We start from the raw sequence: 24,587 nt of genomic DNA, 5'->3' as shown, positions 1-24,587 counted from the left end.
TGCACTACATTTATCTATAAACTAGTTACTTTGTAATTACAAACTGAAATTGTTGCATACAAAACATATGAAGTGTTTATAAAATATACCCAACAATACATAGGCCTACAAGTTCAGCTGACATGAGAACTATTTTTCATGAAAAGAAAATTCATGTTTGCAGCGTTTTCAAATGAGTACTTTTACTTTTAATACATTTTCCTGATTTTACTTACATACTTTTACTTAAGTGATGTTTTTAAATGCAGGACTTTTACATTTAGTGGAGTATGTTTTACAGTGTGGTATTAGTACTTTTACTTAAAGGATCTGAATAACTTCTTCCACCACTGTTCTTTGTGCTGATTTTGCAGATTAAGTGTTTCTTAGTATTAAACTACTACCTGCCAAACACTGCTATATGGAATTTTATCAACACTTTTATAAATGACGATGAAACTGGAACCACTGAAATGGTCACTGTTTCACAGAATTCCTACTGATATTAAATAAACCTTATTTAAAATTATCACTGGGTATTTTTTAAACATTTTCAATACCGGTAGCGATACTGATACTGTTACTTCGATATCGGTTCCTGAACGATACTTTTTTCGATACTAATTTTATAAAATTATTTATTTTATTATTTATTATTTAAATCAGCATGAAAGTTACTTGAATTGGGAATTTGCCACTGTGTGGGCAGGTATGTTTTTTTTGTTAGTTTTTTTTAATCACTCCTGGCATGTGAAGTTCGCTTTTCTTTTCTTTTTCACAAAAATAAATTTGCTAACATCTCAGCCTTTCTTTTTCCCCCCTCTTTTTCTCCCGGTGTCTTTCTCTCTGTCCCATCCTCTGTCTCCGTCTCTCAGGTCTCAGTGGGGATCCGGCAGACCTGGAGCGCCGGGGCCAAATATTCGGCCAAAACTTCATCCCCCCGAAGAAGGCCAAGACTTTCCTGGAGCTCGTGTGGGAGGCCTTACAGGACGTCACACTTATCATCTTGGAGGCGGCCGCCATCATCTCCCTCGGCCTCTCTTTCTACCAGCCTCCTGGGGGGGATACCGAAGGTGAGGCTGGGGCCAGAGGGGGGCTGGGGAGGATGGTTTGGGAGGGTGTGAGAGTAAGTCGGGCAGTAAGGGCAATAGAAGGGGAGAGACATGAGCTGTGTTCGAAACTGTTCCCTCATCATGTAAACAAACCGAAACTAAATTACTTCCAATACGTCCCTGAAACAAAGCGAGCACTCAGGAGAATAGTATAAGGTTGTATACATGTTGCATGTTACATTTCCACTGTTTAGAAACGAAAGCCCGCTCCATTTTTCCTTTTCAGTTTTCGCGGGTGCTTCTGCTTGACAATGATGTACAGTACACTCAAATTAGCAGTACATTGTGGGTATTTTATAGTGGATCGACTATATAATGAATGAAATTAACCGTGGATTTTCGAAATTCGAAAGCCACTACAAAATGGCGAACACACTATATAGTGCACTATTTCCGTGATAGGGAACGGTTTTGAACACAGCTATAGAGAGGTGAGAAAGAAGATGATTCATCATCAGCAGACAGTATCGCCCTATCACTAGTATCCTGGTCAAAGACATGGAGGAAACTCAGGTTGTAGGAAGACAAGAAAGGAATACATTTAGGAGGTTGAAGAGTTTTGGCTCTTCATAGAGCAAAGTGAGAGCGAAAGTAAAGAGGAGAAGGATGAAACAGAGTATTAAAACAAGCTTATGTAGTGTAACTTGTGGTAACACAAGTAGAGAAGGGACATACATTGAACCAAAAAATAGCATCTTTTGAAATTTCTGACTGGGAACATGTAAATTCTGTTCAAATGGATCCATTAGCTCATACATAAATGTCTTAGCGTGGCTCACCATAAACAGTCAGTCTGTCATCTTTCAGTTTTGATTGTGGATGACCCATTTATTTACATTTGGATCACAGATTGTCCCTTCAACTTTGCTTTCATTCTTACGTTTGATATCTTGAACAATAATAAAATAAATAGTGACCCTAACCAAACTATCCATACCACCAACCAGCTGTTACTTCAGGTGGGTTAAAGTGCCCATATTATGAAAAAAACACTTTTTCTGGGATTTGGGGTGTTCTTTTGTGTCTCTGGTGCTTCCACACACATACAAACTTTGAAAGAAATCCATCAATGCTGTTCTGAGTGAGATACGGTTTCTGAATGTGTCCTGCCTTCAGTCTCTGGGTGAGCTGGTCAAAATCGGCACGGCTTGTGACGTCACAAGCCGAAACGAGCTGGCTAACTGCAGCCATTAGCGTTAGCATGCTAACGCTAATGCTAACGCTAGCATGCTACCTCGTTCTCAATAGCAAAGCACTGCTACAACACACACAAGTTCACCATAATCTACAAAAGAACTACTTCAATGTGCGCCCTCATTTAGAAGTCTCCCAGCTAATCCTGCCTTGTAACTGACCGAAGTTGGAGAAACAGCCTTTCTTTTACTGTCTATGGAGCTAGCTAGCTGACATGATCTACATCTGAGCTACTGCGCATGTGCGAGTGCAATCAAAGATAGTACAGAAGAAGAAGAAAAGAGGTCTCACTCTGTAGCTAAAACAGAGACCAGGTGAAAAGAGGATCTGCAGCAGTGAGAGAGAGCTGTGCAGTACAACAAAAATATGGTGTTTTTTGAAAATGAAACCATGTAAACCTATTCTGGTACAACCTTAAAATACAATTATGAACCTGAAAATGAGCATAATATGGGTGCTTTAAGTACTCTTTGATTCAGTTGCGATATCATGAATTCTAATATCCAACCAAACTTTCCCGTCTCTCCAGCATGTGGGGTTGTGTCGGGGGCGTCAGAGGATGAAGGCGAGGGCGACACCGGCTGGATCGAGGGCGCGGCCATCCTGCTGTCTGTTGTGTGTGTCGTCCTGGTGACGGCGTTTAACGACTGGTCCAAAGAGAAGCAGTTCCGCGGTCTACAGAGTCGGATCGAACAAGAACAGAGGGTCACAGTCGTGCGTAAAGGAAATGTCATCCAGATCCCGGTGGCTGACATGGTGGTGGGGGACGTGGCGCAGATCAAATACGGTAAGAAGCTATCACAAACGCTTATTGTATAAAGGGCAGCAAATATTTTCACTATCGATTAACCCTCTGAGGTCTAAGGCCATTTTCTTGATTTGTAAATATCTTCTTAAATTCACCTTTTAAGGGTTTTTGAATACAACCCGATTCCCATTTGTTTCATATCAAAATGTTCAGAACAAACTCAGCTTTCTGTACAGTTATAACCAAATTTGTCCCAGAGCAATGTGTAAAGAGATAATTTGGCCCTAAAGCTGAAACATTGATGTTAGCTTTTTGGAATTCCTCAAATCACTTGTGAAAACATTTACACCTTTACTTATGTGGACGAATTGTTTTGGTGCTTGAAATGAGTTTACCAAAGTCTTAGGTTCACAAAAGTAGTGTAATATACAGTATGAATAAAACTGTAAAAATGTATAATAAATGTCTAAAATCAAATTTTGTAATACCGCTTTTTTTGAGTAGGAGTGTTGTCAGTTGTCCACACCGGCGCGTCCTTCGCCCTCAGAGGGTTGATCAATTTATATATTTTTTTAATTGAATGATTAATTGTTCACATTATATAATAACTTAAAAAAGCACAAGTTACAAGATACAAAACTGATGTGTTAAAATTGCGGGGGTTTTTAAGACCAGCTGGGAAACAGTCAAAAGAATGCAAATTTTTCACATTTGAAACAACTTCTACAGTTATACTGATGACCATGATTTCAACAAATGTCTCTGACAGAAATGATATATACTTACAGTAAATTAACTGTATTAAAGTGAAATTAGTGTGTTTTTGAAACACCTCCTCATTTGAGCACTCTTTTCACCATTGACTTAAAATGGTAAAACTGGGTAAACAAAGTCAAACAGGAACCTTACAGAGTAAAAGTACAAACATTTTCACTGGCGATTAATCCATTTAAGTATAACGTTTCTGTCTGTTTTTTTTTTTTTGGCTTTTGTGCTTCAAAAAATTATAATACAGTAATGTCCCAACATTGCGTACTTCCTCCATATCCTTAAAAGAATAGTTTGACATTTTGGGAAATAGGCTTATTCACTTTCTTGTACGTAGCTTCATATTTAGCGCAAAGACACAATAGTGGTATCGACCTTCTCATCTAACTCTCAGCAATAAAAACCTTTTCCTACAATGTTGACTATGCCTGCTATAACTGTACTATTTATCTCCATAATATGTAGTTGTATGTATTACCTAATATGTCCACAAGAGATACTGATACATAAATGTCCCTGTTGACATGTCCCTAACCAACCAACCTTAAACTACAAGGGGAGTCAAACACTGATCTGTGCCTGCCTGTCTGTGTTCAGGGGACCTGCTGCCAGCTGATGGTATCTTGGTCCAAGGCAACGATCTGAAGCTAGATGAGAGCTCTCTTACAGGAGAGTCTGACCACGTACGCAAGTCTGTGGAGAAGGACCCCATGCTGCTCTCAGGTTTGTTTTCACACTTTGTCTTGAGCTGTATTGAATAGTAACCAAATGATGATTTATTTTTTGGGATCGATAGATAGATAGATAGATAGATAGATAGGTAGGTAGGTAGGTAGGTAGATAGGTAGGTAGGTAGATAGATAGATAGATAGATAGATAGATAGATAGATAGATAGATAGGTAGGTAAGTAGGTAGGTAGGTAGATAGGTAGATAGGTAGATAGATAGATAGATAGATAGATAGATAGATAGGTAGGTAGGTAGGTAAGTAGGTAGGTAGGTAGATAGGTAGATAGGTAGGTAGGTAGATAGGTAGATAGATAGATAGATATTGTCCCATGAAGGAGATTTGTTTTCATGCACATGGCAATATACAGGTAAATAGACACATAGAAACCCACATTTACAACGACGACACCAGATCTATACAAATAGTTTGTTCAGTAGTGCCATGGCAGAAGCGACAAAACTTCTGCCAAAGTCCAAGTCCTTCTACACCTCAGAGTCCTGGATATAGAGGGTGATTGGTGTCATTGACAATGGTGAGGGCAAGGCGTGTGATGGCTCCATTGTTCAGGTCTGAGATGTTGGGTGTAGGGGAGCTGATCATTCTGTTTAGTTCTATCTCTGTAAAGTGATACATTGCTCAGAAGTTACTGTGCAGTGCAGTAGAAGACACCCATAGAGTATGGGTAGAGAAGCCCAGTATTATGTTAATAATATTCTTAATTCAGTCTTCTTCTTAATTATTTTTGTTTAACCTTTCTTTATCCAGGTAAGTCGATTGAGAACAACTTCTCATTTTCAACGACAACCTGTCACATTCACACAGTTCCACATTCATACCTGGAAGCTGCCCAGTACAACCCCAGTCTGATCTGCTGGCCACTGAGCAGCTCCACTGGAGCGGTTGGGGTTAAGGGCCTTGCTCAAGGGCACCTCAGTGGTGGTGATGAGGGAGGGACAAGCGCTGCTCTTACACTTTCCCCACCCAGATTTTTTCCTGTCGGTCTAGTCTCGCAAAAACCGATAAGGTTGTCACTTACAACCTTAACAGTTACATAATGTTGATTTAATTTGCGGAGGTAGCGTTATTAGTGTCATAGGCCGGCCCACACGGAAACTGCGGCTGCAGAATTTTGCAGAACTCTCCACAGATTTCAAACAAATTTAAAAAATAAAAATAAAACTCAATGTTAACACATCTCCACTAAATTTTCTTTCTGGATCACTGCTGAAAAACGTCGAAAAAATCCGTAGATTCCGTTTGGGTCTGGTCATAAGGTAGTATGACAAACTTCAACAATTTGAGTTGCAACGGTGTTCCTGTAGGATATCCGCTCGTGCTCGTTGACTTTAGCTGAATGAAGAAGAGTTCAGTTGTTGGTAAATCCAGCATCCACGCTGAAAAACACACATAGTGAAATGGTAACACAGCAGTGGTACTAATTTCCAAATAGAAGCCCGTAGCTCGCTGCAGACGGCTTACGGCTGACTTCCGTGGCCGCACAACAGCGTGCTGCGTGTGACGTATTTCGCATACACCACATTTGTGAGACAGCTGGACGGACTCACTCGCGGACAAACATTTCCAGCCTTAACTAGTAAGATCACCATGACTTCAGAAAAAAAAAACACTGTATGGTGAAATGACAACTTTAAGACAACCAGGTTTGGCTTCTTTTTCTGTCAATACCAAAACTTACTCAAGCAGACTAGCCCTCTACAAAACTCTTTGAGAACTACTTAAAGTCTGACCCACTTGCCAGAACTATGCTTTAGGTACCATACACTCCAAAGGGCTTTATCTTTATCAAATTAGTTTTTTCCTCTGCCTGAATGATGATGCATCGTGTTAAGCTTAGCTTTCAGCACTTCTTCCCTGCCAAGTAGAGAGAGCAGCTCAGATCATCTTTCATAATGTATGTTGTGCATTAACTACATTGAGAAAGACCCTTACAAAAATGTGCAAGATCACAAGTTGTCGTTTCATATCTGTGACCACTTGTGGATGCCACTTTGCAAGCACAACTGGTCTCTTAATTGAATCTAATCCAGTAATCTATTTGGACGTTAAGGTACCCATGTGATGGAGGGCTCGGGCAAGATGCTGGTGACAGCTGTCGGTGTCAACTCGCAGACGGGCATCATCTTCACCCTGCTGGGTGCTGGAGAGCTGGAGGAAGAAGGGAAGGACAAGAAAGGTAAGTGAAGGAGACGAACCAGTAAAGAGACACAACATTTGCTGGAATGTTTGTGGACTGTAATGATAGAAAGGTAGCGATAATGTTGTTGAACATGCATTGCACCTTTTTAGTAGTTTTATCAACTCATGTCGCAAGATGAACAGACTTAATATTTAGTGAAACCACAGAAGCCGAAATGGTTTTGTTCATGGAACATATGCAAACCAGTAAAGAAGTAAACAGATGCTAACAAAACCCAGGAAAGTAGAAAGTCTCTCTCATACATCTCCACCATATCCATATATGAATACCTCGAACTGCTCTCAAGTCAGTTAACATGTACTCACACACATGGAGGGATTACTGAACGGGGTCTACCAGGCACAGGCCCAGGTGCCCCGGACCCCTTTGGGCCCCAGAACCTCAGTTTAAAGTGACAAAGTGGAAAGTCAATCAAAGGACTAAAAAGATAAACAAAAAAAGACACTCAAAACAAGCACAAAGACACACAAAACAACTACAGAGATGTGAAATGACTACAAAGAGACTCACAATGACACCACAGACACACAAAACAACCACAAAGACATGCAAAACAACCTCAGAGAACGACCACAAAGAAACGCAAAATGACTACAAAAAGACGACTACAAAGATGGGGGCTTTCACATGTCTGTGCCCAGGGGCCCATTGTCTCATAATCCGTCCATGCTCACACATCGCAATGTGTGTGTGTGTGTGTGCGCGTGTGTGCGTGTGTGCGTGCGTGTGTGTGTGTAGAGTTAGTTGGGTGCCTAACTGATTTCAGCTAAGAGCTTTAAGAGGAAACACACCAGTTTAACCCCATCCATAATTTAGCCCACATCCTCTCCATCTCTCTCGTTCTCCCGCTCCCCCTCTCTATCTCTCTGCCTTTCCATTTTTCTCTATTTTTCTCATTTGGTCTCTTGTTTACCCCACTGCTGTGCCCTCTTTCACTTTCCTATCTTTCCCTTTTGCTTTCCCCTGTTTTTCCCTCCCTCCTTTAATCTGAGAGAGAGAGAGGCTTCAGATTGAATCAATTATTGAAAGAGCAGGGGAGAGCAAGTGCGCCAGTGAGATTCAGGGAAGAGTGTTGGTTGGCCAATGCATGAAGCATTAGTCTGCGCTCAAATTTGTTTTGGAAGGGCCCTGCAGTCAGAGCAGAGCTGCAGATAACAACAGAGGGTACCCATACTTTCAGAAGCACTCAAGGTTAATATCATTACCAGTGCACTCATCCATGCCTCTACCACTGCAGTTCCCATTTATGCACGGGTATGTGTGTAGAACTGTTGGCATCCTGGAATGCAGAAATGGATAGCAACAAATCAGCTGATGATGCTTATTCTATTTCGTATTGCGTGTTTTTTCCAAAGTGTTATTTGCATTTGAGTGCTGCAGCCTCTGTGGGCTAGATCATTCAGACAAACATTTACTGGAGCTAATAAATTATTCATAAGACTTCTACAAATGCCATAACTTGTTAACTAGTTTTTCCTCATGCAATGTGGGTTTGCTATGGGGCTTTATACTCTGTTCTCTTTGAATCGTCTCTCATTTGAGATTGGGGTTATAGTCAATTAATTTTTGTCTATTTAGCCGTCTACAAACTACTGGTAGAGTTGTGCGTGCGAACACATTTACTACTTGAGTTTTTTATTCTTCCCTCTTTGCTCTCTTTTGTTTTCCCTTTTTGCCAAATCTTCTCACATGCCCCGAAACCTTTCTTTCCTCACAAATTCCCCCAAACAGAGGACAGTACTCAGTTGCTCATCTCTACAGATGCCAGTTTCAGCACAGTCACCAATGGTATGTGAGCATAACGTTGTCCGCCTGTCCCGCTCCTTTCCTCAGCCAATGAATGGACCCCAGCACACAGTGCAGTGAAAGTGACAGTGACCTATGATGGACTTATACATATGAAAATGTCTCTCAGTCTCTTGACCCAGTGTATGAAGATGTGTGTACCTTTATTATTCTTCCCTTTAGTATTGTTTCTTTGTGGTTTTTCTGTTTCTGGAAGTGTGTCTTTGGCTGTCCTAAGATCAGAAAAATGAACTGTTGGTGACTCTGATTATGCACACATGTGAACACTTTTCTTTCATATGTTTGTCTTTCTATTCCCGTATCTTTATATGTACCTTTGTCTAAATCACCCTCCCTTTCTCTCAGGAAAACAACCTGATGGAGCTGTGGAGAACAATCAGAACAAAGGTAAAAGCTAATGACGCGTGTATATATGTATGTATGTACGTGTGTGTGTGTGTGTGTGTGTGTGTGTGTGTGTGTGTGTGTGTGTGTGTGTGTGTGTGTGTGTGTGTATGTGTGTGTAAAGCTTGGTTTGGATGTGGGATGAGCTTACTTCACCTTCTTACTTCTTACTTACTTGCTTCTACTTCATCTGCAGGTACAGCGCTGAAGAGAGTGTATATGATTATATGATTTTTGTGCGTGTCTGTGTTTCAGCCAAGAAGCAGGACGGGGGTGTTGCCATGGAGATGCAACCCCTGAAAAGTGCAGAGGGAGGAGAGGTAGAGGACAGAGAGAAGAAGAAGACCAGCGTTCCGAAAAAAGAGAAGAGTGTGTTGCAGGGCAAGCTCACCAAACTCGCTGTTCAAATTGGCAAAGCAGGTAAAGAACTGTCTCATATCTACTCTTGGCTTGGGAGTCTTGGGACTCTATTAGCAGTTGTAATGTAACTTTTTACGCAAAAAATTAACACACAGACTCAATTCTGTAGCCGTCAGTCCCACAGAGCTTCTGGGGCAATGACGTAGAGAAAAGTTCTTTCTGAATATGAGACATCAGTTGTGGGAGTTGTGTGAAACTTTGCACTTAAGGTGAAGTTTCATACTTAGACTCAGAAAAGGATTTATTGCCAAGAAAGTAACACTTACGAGGAATTTACCTAGGTGGTTGGTGCATACATAAACATATTAAATATTATAATGAAATAAACAATAAATACAGAAGCAAACATATACAAAAAACAGTTTAACATTTAGAGAAAAGAGGCTACTTAGAATTATGTTTCATTACTGCATAATAACAGACGTAAAAGTGCTATAAACTGACAGGCATGCATTACTTCAGAGCCATGAAAAAACAACAACATAGAGATCGAAAAAAAGTCTGAGTGAGACACTGATTCCTTTCTTTGAATCTCCCTGCAGGTTTGGTGATGTCAGCCATCACCGTCATCATTCTGGTGTTGTACTTTGTCATCAACACGTTTGTCGTTGAAGGTCCGTGTGTATAAAACTTCCCATAAAAAAACACACACATACTATCCCAGGATGCACCTCTTTCACTTCCTGGCACAATTTACTCTTTTCCCCATTGTGTTCAATATTTACCACTCTGCTGAGTATGACTCACTCTTTAAAGTAGTAAGTTTGTTTGCCGGGAATATGTAGTATGGTTTGTGTTGCAGGTCACACGTGGTTGACAGAGTGTACTCCGGTCTACATCCAGTACTTTGTCAAGTTCTTCATCATTGGAGTCACTGTGCTGGTAGTGGCTGTCCCAGAAGGCTTACCTCTCGCTGTCACCATCTCTCTGGCTTACTCTGTCAAGGTACACTCACCCATTACTTGGTCATGCTGCGTGCTTAGCAAATGGAAATGTAGGAGCTGTTAAGGGCTCTCCCAGTAGTATCGTATTGTACAATACAATACGATATACTTTATTGTCCCCCTAGGGACAATGTTTTGTCAACTGTGTCAAAGGCAGCACTTAGATCTGATAATAATAGAACTGAAAAACAATTATCATTCAGATGTTTAATCAGAGTGTGATAATTTCAGCAAACTGCGGTATAAGGTAGTAAATCCACTTTACAAATTCACACAATTCTTTACACACACCAAGTCAATATCAATCTTATTCATAAAACATATCTTGAATGAAAAAAAGTATTTTTTCTGCCCCCTAATTTTCACACTTACTGTTTTTACTCTGCCTCCCTCTCGCCTTTCTTCCATCAATCCATTTCTCTCTGCCTCTGTCCTTCTGCCCTCCCTCTTTCACTCCCTTCCCACCCTTCCATCACACCCCTCACACATCCCTCTGCTCTCCATCACTATCTCATTTGTAGAAAATGATGAAGGACAACAACCTTGTACGCCACCTGGATGCTTGCGAGACCATGGGCAACGCCACGGCCATCTGCTCCGACAAGACCGGCACCCTCACCACCAACCGCATGACTGTGGTCCAGTCTCACATAGGTGAGTGAAAAGCAAAAATTCATAAATAATATTAAATAAAGACAATTCACCAAGCATGGCTTTATTGATTATCTGTGCTGTCTGGGATTCCCTTAAATGAAAACACAACGTAATGCTAAGATTGAACTAATGTTGAGAATTAAAGGTCACGTTTTCCAAAACATCCTCACTGCTTAGGTGAATTAAGAAGTCATGTGGCCCAACTTTTACTTAACTATGATTAGATCAGTGGCAGCTTAGTGTGCCTTAAAGGGATAGTTTGGATTTTTTGAAGAGCGGCTGTATGAGGTACTTTCATTAGTTTTTTAACCTGGCAATATACAGTAGTTTAGTTTTAGTTTTTATTGAAGGTATTAGTTTTTTTGTTTCAGTTTACTAAAACTAGTTTTCACTGCTTATTTTCAATTTCGTTTTAGTTTATTATAATAACCCTGATTCCCAGTACCTTTTCCTTGTCCTATAGGCCGTTATTAGCCTGACGTCGTCATACTCAGATTCTAGTCAGAATATGCCTCTGCACTCAATTGGATAGACCTCCAACCAATCAGAGCAACGGAGACAGACGTCACAGAAGCTGCAAGTCAAAGGCAGGCTTCGACAGAGCAAAGGCAGAGGCGGCAGTTTCCGTGTCGTGCGGACGGGTGTGGCAATGTGTATACATACGTGATCGCGGTTCTCTGTTCCTCTTTTAAAATGAATGCGCTGTTGATATCTTCTATAAGAGACACGATGGCAGCCATCTTTGTTGTAAACGAATTCAACCCAAGCGCTCTTTGGTGATGTGGTTGATTACGTTACTGTTGATCTATCATCGTATAAAGCCCGGCCTGACAATTTGATTGGTCCGAACAGCTCTAGTTTGAGCATAGTTGCTCCACAACAAATCAAGTCCAGACCGAACTTCCCAACCTCAAATGTTGTGGGCGGGGCTAAGTTCGGCTGGCATCCAGGCTAGGCCGTTATACCCCTTAAAACATAAAACTGAAACCAATAAAACTACACTTAATTTTAATGGCAGGCAAGCTGTTTATTTATTGCTAGCTATTTCCATTTTCAGGTCACAGATGGGAGAATAAATATGCAGAAATGTGTCCACATATACTGATCATGGTCTATACATATATGACTTATGACAGAGGAACAGAGAGCAGATGGAGATAGCATGTAGGCTGAATGTACAGACATTCTAATTGATTTGTATTAAAGTTAGATTGTTGTTCCCCAGGTGACGTGCATCACCGTGCGATCCCGGACCCTGGACAGATCAACCCCCGGACACTGGATCTATTAGTCAATGCTATCTCTATTAACAGCGCCTACACCTCCAAGATCTTAGTGAGTCATGCACACACAGAGATACCGCTGTTCTGGCTTTGTTCTTTTTTTCTGCAGAACCTTCAGTAGTCCTTAGTTAATGTTAGTCAATTTCCGTGCTTTTGTTTTAATGTCATCCTTTTTGGTTTCCTCATGCCTCATCCACCTCTTGTCTCCTTCTCTGTCTCCCTTCCTGACTTTCTCACTGCCCCAATCTACCACCCCAACTTGCTTCAATCTTACTCTGTATCAGCCGCCTGATGTGGAGGGGGGTCTGGCTAAGCAGGTGGGCAACAAGACGGAGTGTGGTCTGCTGGGATTTGTATTAGACCTACAGCAGGACTACGCCCCTGTCAGAGAGCAGATCCCAGAGGAGAAGCTGTACAAGGTAGGGAACCATGCACCACATCCACCTTTACTAGTTATAGTTTATAAGACAAATATAGAGGTATTTGATATTAGGGCTGCACGATATGAGGAAAATATGCGATATGCGATAATGTTGTTGAATATCACAATAGCTATATTACTTGTGATAAATAAACAGATATTAAAGTGTTCTCAATTCTGCATTTCTGCTGCTTTCATTATTCTGCTAATATACAACAAATTGCTTGTTGAATTTATAATTTTATATTTTTTAAAATAGAATGACAGTAACATTTTAAAGTGCAGTGTCTTTCGCGATATGTCACAGCCTTTCACGATGTGTTTATTGCGCCAGTTGATATCACGATGAGGATTAAAAAAAGGTATATTGTGCAGCCCTATTAGATATTCACCCTGCGTACGTATTTCCTTAAATCGATGAATAAATAAACAAAAGACAGTAGTAGAAGAAATACATATTTTGGCAATGTGCTTTGCAGGCACATTTTTAGTCCCAAGGTGTCAAACAAAGCAGCACAAAAATAACTTTGTTCCTGCTGCTATCACTGAGCTGAGCTGTAGTGATATTTGCACACATGACAGGAGCATTATTCAGTTCATTTTCAAACCTGCTTTTATCTTGATTTTTTTGATTTTTATTTCACTTATTTATATTTCTCTCTCTTTTATGTCCTGATTGGTGGAACCTTGAGTACTTGTATCCGTTTTTAGTATGTTTTTATAGTTTCATGTGTCATAATGGATGTCATATTCTTGCTGCAAAAAAAAATCGACCTAGGGGTACAAATAAAGTAACGTGAACCTGATTTGCTATCACAGCTTGGAGCTCAAATGGTATCTTGGCACACTTGCAGACGCAGTGGGTCAGAATACATAATCGAGTCTGTTGCACTTGTGATGATGTAGGGCGTCTAACTATTGTATAGTGCACAAGGACCACACATGCCAAGATATCTTTAGATATAGAGTCACTACATGTTCCACACTAACCAATATAAGGAAATATGAGTGTTAATTGTACCAAACAAGTATCTACTAAACCCACATAGGATCTTACAGGGTTTATAATCAATAAAGCACTTTGGAGGAGGGTCTGGCAAAGCGAGACTAGGCAATTATGTACTCAAGAAATGTACTTCTGTTGATCCAGACTAGTTTAACTCAAATTTGACTATTGTAAATCATACATCTATCTCTCTCTCTCTCTCTCTCTCTCTCTCTCTCTCTCTCTCAGGTGTATACATTCAACTCAGTGCGTAAATCCATGTGTACGGTGATCAAGCTGCCTGACGGATCCTTCCGCCTCTACAGCAAAGGAGCCTCTGAAATCATGCTAAAGAAGTGAGTTTTGGAGGAGGATGTTGGAGCTGCAGGCGGATGTGGTCTGGGGTGACATTAGATTGTGTGAATAAATAGAGGCAACAATAGTTCATAGGGAACTGGGTTAGACGGTTTGAACGTAAGAGAGAAAAGATGTTCTACTCATAAGTCTTTTTCCTCTCTCTCACTATCGTCTATTATTCATCTCTCTCTCCAGGTGTTCCTTCATCCTAGATGCCAATGGAGAAGCGCGCACTTTCCGCCCACGTGACAGAGATGAGATGGTCAAACAGGTGAGACTTGATTACTTAAAACTCTGATGTGCAGAATAGTGTCTTCAATATGCCATTCTAATTTCATTTCATCTTGTGATTTAAGATGTTGACCATGTCATTGCAACATCCCCTGAGCCAGGGACCTTTGTTACATGTCATCTCCTATCTCGCTCTCCCCTTATTTCCTGTCAGCTGTCTGTCTCATGAAGGCAAAAATAATGAAAGGAATAGTCTAACATTTCAGGAAATACACATACACGTTCTTGCTTCTCATCTAACTCTCAGCAAGAAAACTCAAGCATAAAACTGTTTTGTTAGATCAGTCTAGTTGTACCTAAAATATTTAGCAGCAAAACACTCTATGTTCTACATACAGTAGATTAGCCTATGCAGGCTATGCGAGCATTGTTTCATTGACTGACACGCTGTCGCTGACTGACCTAAATTTGGCTCCAGAGAACACAGCTTGTGCCGAGAGAAAAATAACCCTCCTCCACACATAACTTTATTCCAGTTCAGTTGTTCAGTTTACATTATAGCAGCTTTGTGTCCCCTCCTCTTTGCATCATATTGTCTTCCCTCTGCTGTGTGCGGTAGGCTCAGCTGTGTGACAGAGCGTTCACACAAAGGTACTCAAAAAGTCATTTGATATACTTTATGCAAGCAGTTTAATCCAGTTTTTATGCATCAGATATTAGAATGTAAAATACATTTTTGTGCACAGTTAAGCAGTCTGTAGTTTGATGGATGGTGAGATTCTGCGGACCTCTTCCTGACCATAGTTTTAATCATGACTGATAAATAGGTTGAAGAGGGGTTGAGGAAAGAATATACTTCATACCTTTATTAAATTGCTTTAAAGTCTTCACTACATACATTATATCCGTTTGGAGAGACATGGATGTAAACTGCAATTTGACTGGTTGGCGGAGACATACAACCACAAGGTGCTAATTCTAGTTTATTGTTATATATGCTGATGCAATAATAAGGAAGTCAAATTTTACTGTTGTAGCTGAGCGAGGTGGAGCTACTTAACAATGCAATACAGTTATTACAGATGCATTTCAAATCTTGTGGTTTCCAACCTAGGGGTCGGGCCCCTCCAAAGGGTCACAGGATTAATCTCACGGGTTGAGAGATAATGAATGGGTTTGATAAGAAGAAAAACTAAGTTATTTACAGAAAGGGTTTCAAATGATACACACATCTGTATTTTCATTTTTTGTACTCAAATCTTTGCTTTTCTTATGAAATTATTATTATTATTTTTAGTTATTATAAGGAGTCACAAGCCAAAGATGGTTGGAAACCACTAGTTTGATCTGTAACGATCTGTAACGATTCTCATAAAGAGTATAATTATAAAGCGGCTTATATACGTAAGTATATAAGTACCATAACATTGTAGTTAGGTACAGTACGTAAATGTATTTATTAATCGAGTTACTAAACTGTATGCAAGCACTTTAATCCAGTTTTTATGCATCAGATATTAGAATGTAAAATACATTTATGCACAGTAAGTTAAGCAGTCTGTAGTGTGAAGGGTGGTGAGATTCTGCTGACCTCTTCCTGACCGTAGTTGTAATAATTTCTGATTAAAAGGTGATCGAGCCAATGGCGTGTGAGGGGTTGAGGACCATCTGCATTGCTTACCGTGACCTTCCGGGTAATCCAGAGCCAGATTGGGAGAACGAAGCAGACATTATGACGGAGTTGACCTGCATCACCGTGGTTGGGATAGAGGACCCTGTGCGGCCCGAGGTAGGGTGCCGTGGAGTATGTGTGTGTGTTTAGTTTTAGTTTCAGCTGGTAGTGTGACTTTCTGCAATCCATAATGTGTGATTCTAACCAGTGCCTGAATTGGACCAATAAAGGCGGCAGTGCCCTGGTTCAGCAGTTCAGTGATGGTTCACATGCGATGAAATGATCATCGCATGTGTCTTGGATATATTGATATTAGGGCTGTCAAACGATTAAACATTTTTAATCGCGATTAATCGCTGAATTTCTATAGTTAATCGCAATTAATCGCATATTTTATCACATGATTAAAATTCTATTATTTTGCATTTCAGAACTGTTTTTAAGTACATATTAACAATGGAAAGCAATTCTTACCAGTGTATCTTGATTGGGAATCAAATGAATGCAAAGAAAGTTACTTTATGAACTTGATTTTAAGATTTGTAATTATTTATTTACTGTAAACAAAAGAAAAATGTGTGAATCTGTCATTATTGCACAATTCCTCCAAGTACCTAACTAAAAAACAAAAAATCCCTATCCTTACCAGAGTCAATATAGTGTTTATTAACTCCTAAATAATGTTGATTACTCACTGATGTCCAGTCGCTGTGAATGAGACAGCGTTTGCAGCACCTTGCAGCAGTTCCAGTGTGGCTGCCTATTCCGTGTGGTATGTGTATGGTGAAACTACTGTCTCCCTCGACGGCAACGAGACAGGTCAACCGTAGTACGTCTTTAAGACCCGAGTCCTCTACGATGCTGACAGGTCTGCAGTTAGTTGCCACCCGTTTAGCTCGCTAGCGGGTAGCATCACGTTAACTGTATTACTACGCTTAGCTCCGTAGGTGGTAGCTCAAGCTTGACGTGCTTCGGTGATATTTTAATTCGGCTTTACACAATCTGCATATGGCTTTCGACTTGTCTACGAGCCGTCCGGGAGTTTTGGAAAATAAAAAGCTCCATTCAGAGTTATTGCTGCTGTGTTTCTCCATCATGCCTGCAGCCTGCAGCAGCAGGATGTGTTAGGAGGAAGTGGCAGCTTGATGATATGTAACGGTGCCGCAAAGGGTCAAAATAGTAGCCTGTTAGGCACGACTCAAAGCCGAGTGAAGTGTAAAATAAATTAATAAATGCCGGCATGCGATTAAAAAAAATGAATGCCCGTCGCGTCGGCCCTTAATTGCATCGCGATTAACGCGTTAACGCTGACCGCCCTAATTTATATTCATACGTATATCTTGTAGGGGTGAACCAGAATAGTCGACAATTTGTCCTTATGGAGCCTGATTCAATTGACAATCTCACAGTCGAGACGTCTCAGTCACAGCCTCTCCTCTATCTTCTTAACAGTCAAAGCATGCGACCGAAGTTCCCACTGTGGAATAAAACACTGTGCTGTGACCCAGAGGTAACTGTGATTAGTCTCCGGTGAGTGCAGCGCTGCAGCGATTCCTGATTTCCTGATCCAAACTACGGAGTGGGCAGAGGCCCAAATCACAGAAAAATTGTGGCGTTAAAATGAATTTGCTTTAACTTGTTATTATCGCATTCATTTTGAAAGCCCTAATTCATACGTATATCTTGTAGGTGTGAAAACGAATAGTCGACGATTCGATCTAAGGGGCCTGATTCGACTGTGAGATTGGCAGTCGAATCAGGCTCCTTAGTAGGGCTGAACGATTAATTGCATTTGCAATTATATCGCGATATGTTAAAACGCAACTTCCTAATCGCAAAGGCTGCGATTTGGTCACGTGACTCGCGAGAGCAAATCAGTCTGCACTCCGCAGAGAAAGCATCAACTTAGCACGCTAACGCTACGCCGTACCTTACAACAACTTTGAGTTGTAGTTTAAAACGTTTACAGCCATTTTAATAAAATGAAGGGTTTTATTCGGGCTCGAGTCCATACATGCAGTAATGGATAAAGGCACGCAGAACTAAAGGCTCGGTTAGCAACGGTTAGCAACGATTAGCTCTGATTAGCGGTTAGCTCCAGTTAGCTAGCTCCGTTATAAATCTATGGAGTAGAGGAGAGGGGTAACAACCAGACTCTGATAAATGACGTTCGGGGAGCTTTCACAGCAGCGCGGCCGCGTTGTTTCAACGGTTTTATTAGTACAGTTAATCCCACGGCGAGAACACTAGCAACATGCTACTACTAACGTAATGAAAGTGCAACGTTGTGACGCTGTCATGCATACAGGCACGTACCTTCATGAGGGGAGGGAGGGGCTGGAGGCAGCGCATCTGTGTGCTGTAAAAAATACACAGTTTCATATATATTTTTTACTTATTTAACTGTCTAGTTCAAAGACAGTATTTAAAATGTGCAATCAACTAAATAATCTAAATACTACTAAGTGTGGTAAAGCCACATATTTGTTTTTATATTTCTGCAATCGGCACTTGAGTGTGATTTGTTTCTGACTTCCATATGAATGTTTACACCAGGCGGTCAGTGCTCAATATACTACTGGGACTGAAGTAGTTCAATAAAAGATGTCATTCATATAAATTCATGCCTCACCTAATTTAATTATCACATCCAGGCCTGGCCTCCAGGAAAGAACAGTTTGTTTAATCTGTCTAATCTTGTGTTGTTAATACTATACAATGATTTATTGCTTGTCTTTGTTGAATAATACAGAAGACAAAGAGCTTAAAAAACAATCGCATATTGAATCGCAATCGCAATATTTTTGAAAATAATCGCAATTAGATTATTTTCAAAAATCGTTCAGCCCTACTCCTTAGATTGACGCAGTGTCTGAAAATGTGTTAATGAAACAGGATCATTCCATTCGGGCTATATGGGGGTCCTGAATGTCTGATTTTACATAAAATTGCTTGTTTTTTACTAATTAATCTTGATATATAGCCTATTTTGGTATGAATATCAGCCTATTAATAATACTGCACTCAGTGCTGGTGAGTATCAGCCCATTTCAGGCACAGATTCTAACCTGTATTTTAAAAGTAAATGGCTTTGTGTTATGCCTGTTTCTCTTAGGTGCCTGACGCCATCCGTAAGTGTCAGCGTGCAGGCATCACGGTGCGGATGGTGACTGGTGATAACATTAACACAGCGAGGGCCATTGCTGCTAAATGTGGCATCATTCACCCTGGGGATGATTTCATTTGTCTAGAGGGCAAAGACTTCAACCGACGAATCAGGAACGAGAAAGGAGAGGTGAGTTGGAGGTCTTAAAATAGGGTTACAGTAAGGGCAGAGTAAACTTACATGGCATTTTAAAAATAGTTCCTGATGTTTTCGGTTGCTGTATCAAATAAAAATGAATTAAAAATGGATGTTAACAAATGATCTGTGGTGGGAGGAGCCTGTTTGATAACCCCACTAACATAACTGCTTTTATTTAAAGCAACACTATGTAACTTTTCCCTCTTTGGTCCCCCTACAGGTTGTCTCATTGGAACTACAGCCACGCGAGCTGTAGTTTCAATGAGACAACCTGTAGGGGGACCAAAGTGGGAAAAGTTACATAGTATTGCTTTAAATGCTGAATCATTTCTCTTTGGAAAAACACCAAACACTTAAGCCTGTCTTGTTTTCCTACCACTACACAAGCTCGGCTATGTAACGTCTGCCTCACATGAGGCTCTACGCTGACGTTGTCATGACTTTTCATTAGACGTGTGATGTGTTTGTAATTAGAACTGCAACTAACGATTGTTTTCATCATCAATTAATCTGCTGTTTTTTAAATTTTTTTATTAATCGTTTAGTCTGATGATATAATGATATATGAAAAAGCTGCATATCCTCTCATTTGAGGAAGTGGGAACCAGGCAGTATTTGGCACTTATGACTGAAACGATTAATCAGTTATCAAAAAGTTGTTGATTGTTTTGTTGTTATTCTGTTGCACAACTAATTACATAATTGACTGAAAGTTTTAGCTCTATTCCTAACTCAGGTTTCCACCTAACATTTACTTACAATCTTTCCTTTTTATTATGTTTTTTCGGGTCGTCAGTCGGTCCGTCCCATTCTTGTGAATGCAATATCTCAGGAATGCCTTGAGGGAATTTCTTCAAATTTGGCACAAATGTCCACTTGGACTCAATTAGATTTAGGAGGTCATAGATCAAAGATCAAGGTCACTATGATCCCAATAACTCAAGAATTCCGATACTAATTATCATTTAACATTTCACACAAATGTCTAATAGGATAAAATGATGCAGTGATGCCATTTTATATTCTGATTCTATGTAAGAGCCAATTTCACAATGCATCTTTGATGCTTCATGCTCTATCCAAGGCTCTGGATCAATAGTGACATCTAGTGAAAGAAGATGATAGCTAATAGGTTCACTATGGTGTTTTTTATTTTCACACACTCCTTTTCCCCTATTTTCTCTCCATCTGGCTCACAGATTGAACAGGAACGTATTGACAAAATCTGGCCCAAACTTCGCGTGTTGGCTCGATCCTCGCCAACCGACAAACACACACTGGTCAAAGGTGAGTCTCAAGTTTATTAACCCACACACACATGCACATTCATCAACACAGATTCAGAGCCTATTTTTCCTTTCTGTTTGTGTCCAGGCATCATCGACAGCACCGTCCTAGAACAGAGGCAGGTTGTCGCAGTAACAGGAGATGGAACCAATGACGGACCGGCTTTGAAGAAGGCTGATGTGGGCTTTGCCATGGTAACAGGATATATTATTCACCATTAATGTTTATTCAGTGTTAAAATCTTTCTACAGCGACAATATATAATAATATAATCACATCGAAGTAGGTATGTTCATGAGGGATTTTAATATGTTCTCTTCCTATGAATAATAAATGCATTACCAATATATTTTTTTTTAAAAACGTTTGAATATATTGTATTTTATTTAGAATAATTCTTTTTTGAATAGCGTGCTTTTGATTTTGGTCACAGCTTTTGCGTAGTAGCACGATATTGAGACAGCAGCATCATTGTTGTTGCTTGAATGCTTGCATTTTCATGCCATGAGTCTCTGCCTCGTCCTCACTCTGTCTCAATCTGTGTCAGGGTATTGCGGGTACAGACGTGGCTAAAGAAGCGTCTGACATCATCCTGACTGATGACAACTTCAGCAGCATTGTCAAGGCGGTGATGTGGGGACGAAACGTCTATGATAGCATCTCCAAGTTTCTGCAGTTCCAGCTCACGGTCAACGTAGTGGCTGTCATAGTGGCCTTCACCGGGGCCTGCATCACTCAGGTTGACAGATTTATTAATACACATACATGCTGACACACACACACACACACACACACACACACACACACACACACACACACACTATAACAGACGCAAAGACGTCACTGCTGTAAATATCACTCACCCATTATCTGCTATGACAAAGCAAATGCTAAAATGCTTTTTATGCATTTTTCACATCAAGCTTATATAAGCAGAGCCATCCTGACACACATGGAAACAGTGACATATATTTGATATGCAAGGAATAAAGTAATCGAGTAATAGAGTAAAGTAATCACCTCCCCACCCAGAACACTATCAGATAAAACATAAAAAAGGGGCTCTAGCCGCCTCCTGTATAACCCAGGCGTGAGGCTCAAACATGTAGACCATGGCTTAATCCCACCACTGTTCTAGCGATCTTGATGCACACTTCTCTTTCGCCGGTCAACCAGATGCTAAAATGTAGTCACCACATGAGTAACATAATGCAGGTACGAGCAGCGATAGGGGGCGGGGCCAGGCCAGATCCATAATTTCTCAATGAGGGAGAAAGAGTAGATGCGCTTCCGGCCCCTTTCAGAGTTTTTTTATAAAACATTTTATGTAGGAAAGCCATGTTAACAAAATATTAATCATAAAAGTATTTTTTTACATACATTAAAATGTGGCACTCAGGGTCTTGTGAAAAAGGAGCGGAGCAACCGTGTCACCAGTGTCTGTGTCAGTGAAGCCAGACTCATCTGAAGATGGTCCGTGACTAGAGCTGCAAAGATTAATTGATTAGTTGTCAACTATTAAATTAATCGCAAACTATTCAATCAATTAATTTTTTATGAAAAAAAGTAAAAAGTCTGTAATTTCAGCTTCTTAAATGTAAATATTTTCTAGTTTCTTCACTCCTCTGTGACAGTTAACTGAATATCTTTGAGTTGTGGACAAACAAGACATTTGAGGACATCATCTCGGGCTTTGGGAAACACTGATCCACATTTTTCACCACCTATTTTCTGACATTTTATAGACCAAACAACTAATCGATTGATTAAGAAAATAATCGATTGATTAAGAAAATAATCGATTGATTAAGAAAATAATCGACAGATTAATCGACAATGAAAATAATCGTTGCAAATCTCTCTGCAGGACTCTCCTCTGAAGGCGGTGCAGATGCTGTGGGTGAACCTCATCATGGACACGTTTGCTTCTCTGGCCCTGGCCACCGAGCCCCCCACTGAGGACCTGTTGTTACGGAAACCCTATGGTCGGAACAACCCACTCATCTCACTGACCATGATGAAGAACATCCTGGGCCATGGAGTGTACCAGCTGATCATCATCTTCACCCTACTGTTCATAGGTACACACACACGCATGCACCGCATGTACGCATGCACGCACGCACGCGCGCACACACACACACACACACACACACACACACACACACACACACACACACACACACACACACACAGACAACCGGGAATGCAATTTCATCTACTATTGAATCAGCCTAAGTAGCTGGCTTTCATCAATAGATTTCTTGTGAAATTAGGGTGATCAGGCTTTATTTCAGGATGCTTTTAACCAAAATTCCAAGACAAGAAAGAACAAAAATTTCACTTTGCAGTGGTGGAATGTAACTAGGTACATTTACTCAAGTACTGTACTTAAGTACAAATTTGAGGTACTTGTACTTTACTTGAGTCTTTTCTTTTCATGCCACTTTCTACTTCTACTCCACTACATTTCAGAGAGAAATATTGTTATTTTTACTCCACTACATTCATCTGACAGCTTTAGTTATTTTACTAACTGAGATTTTTGCACACAAAACACATTTAGTTTTTAAAATATGATACGCAACACTATAACTGCCTACAAGTCCACCTGAAATGATTAGCCAATTAAACACTGAGTTGATTGACAGAACTGTTTGGATTGTTTCCAGTTTCTAAAATGGGAGGATTTTACTGCATTGAGTACTTACTACTTTAATACTTTAAGTACATTTTCCTGATGATAGGAGAGTAGAGTATTTTTACAGTTTGGTATTAGTACTTTTACTTAAGTAAATGATCTGAATACTTCTTCCACCGTTGGCACTTTGGTGGATACACATAAAAATACACAGCCACCTTAGCAGCTACAGTTTTTTGTGGGGCATTTTAGGTCTTTATTTGTATAGGACAGCTTAGACTTGAAAGGAGAGAGAGGAATGACATGCAGCAAAGGGCTGCAGGTTGGAGTTGAACCCGTGGCATTGAGGATTGACTCTCTATATATGGGTACCCGCTCTACCAGGTGAGTTAAACAGGTGCCCTAGCAGCTGCAGTGTTAACTGTTTATTTGTCTTGCAGCAGACCAAACACTCCTCCTGATGAACAGAGCTGATCATTTTTCTTTTTTTCACACCTCTCATCTCCTCTTCATCCTTTCTTAACCCTCCAGGCGAGCGCATTTTTAACATTGACAGTGGCCGCAATGCTCCCCTCCACTCCCCTCCCTCTGAGCACTACACCATCATCTTCAACACCTTCGTCCTGATGCAACTTTTCAACGAGATCAACGCTCGCAAGATCCACGGAGAGAGAAATGTCTTTGACGGCATATTTGCCAACCCCATCTTCTGCGCCATTGTTCTGGGGACCTTCGCCGTGCAGGTGAGGTTAACCCTCTACTGTTTGGTAGAGAACGTTTGGAGTTTTGTTTAGATTATTTTTTGGGCATTTTGCCTTTATTCGGTTGTAATAGTAGAGATACAGACAGGAAATGCAGGGAGGGAGAGATGTAGAGATTTCCTGACTGGAATTGAACCGGGTACATTGGCCACTCAGCTACCAGATGCCCTGTGATTTGTGGTATCTTGTTGTAATTTAGTTGTACATAAACTCAACCCGACTAAACATTTTGAAAGTTAAAAAGATTTTAGTTAAAGTTAAAAAGTATATTTGGCTACAATAACAGACCAGATTGTTTAAGGTAGTGACTTTTAGGATCAACAAAATTGATCTTGCCGTGTGGTATGTTTATTGGGCTTGTATGTAGTTATTAGACAGGTCTGTAATGTCTAATTTACTGTTTGATAAGTATATTTGGTAAATTCATGTTTTAGTCTAAAATCTTGCTTCTTTCTTGATCTGCTCCCATTTGCCATGTTACATTTTTGTTACTGAATTATGCTGTTGCAGTAATACAAACTCAGTACTTCTGTGTCCGTTCCAAAGGTGATTGTGGTTATTGGGTGACTGTACTATACTTCTAATGCAATACAAACTTGAATGTCTTCAACAGATGGGCGCTGCGTTTCACTGATGTCCTGTGCTGTCTTGGTCAACTTCTTAGTCTCTAAAAGTAAAGCAAATGAAT

The 24,587-nt window shown here is 40.3% G+C and overlaps 1 protein-coding gene across 1 annotated transcript in view; it reads left to right on the top strand.

Moving 5' to 3' along the window:
* Positions 1-24,587, top strand: part of atp2b3b (ATPase plasma membrane Ca2+ transporting 3b) — a 47,231-nt gene that overhangs the window by 7,942 nt on the left and 14,702 nt on the right. The window contains exons 2-21 of the mRNA XM_078253905.1: positions 855-1,052; positions 2,815-3,072; positions 4,399-4,524; positions 6,600-6,725; positions 8,901-8,942; positions 9,195-9,359; positions 9,902-9,973; positions 10,162-10,304; positions 10,825-10,957; positions 12,183-12,292; positions 12,525-12,659; positions 13,896-14,002; positions 14,199-14,274; positions 15,865-16,023; positions 19,022-19,201; positions 20,410-20,497; positions 20,585-20,691; positions 21,045-21,236; positions 22,365-22,578; positions 23,670-23,881. Coding sequence (XP_078110031.1) covers positions 855-1,052; positions 2,815-3,072; positions 4,399-4,524; positions 6,600-6,725; positions 8,901-8,942; positions 9,195-9,359; positions 9,902-9,973; positions 10,162-10,304; positions 10,825-10,957; positions 12,183-12,292; positions 12,525-12,659; positions 13,896-14,002; positions 14,199-14,274; positions 15,865-16,023; positions 19,022-19,201; positions 20,410-20,497; positions 20,585-20,691; positions 21,045-21,236; positions 22,365-22,578; positions 23,670-23,881 — 2,843 coding nt within the window. The remainder of the gene's footprint in view (positions 1-854; positions 1,053-2,814; positions 3,073-4,398; positions 4,525-6,599; positions 6,726-8,900; positions 8,943-9,194; positions 9,360-9,901; positions 9,974-10,161; positions 10,305-10,824; positions 10,958-12,182; positions 12,293-12,524; positions 12,660-13,895; positions 14,003-14,198; positions 14,275-15,864; positions 16,024-19,021; positions 19,202-20,409; positions 20,498-20,584; positions 20,692-21,044; positions 21,237-22,364; positions 22,579-23,669; positions 23,882-24,587) is intronic.

Source organism: Sander vitreus, chromosome 7 (genome assembly GCF_031162955.1).
Source record: "Sander vitreus isolate 19-12246 chromosome 7, sanVit1, whole genome shotgun sequence".
Lineage (NCBI taxonomy): Eukaryota > Metazoa > Chordata > Actinopteri > Perciformes > Percidae > Sander > Sander vitreus.
This window is presented reverse-complemented; position numbering and strand designations above follow the sequence as displayed.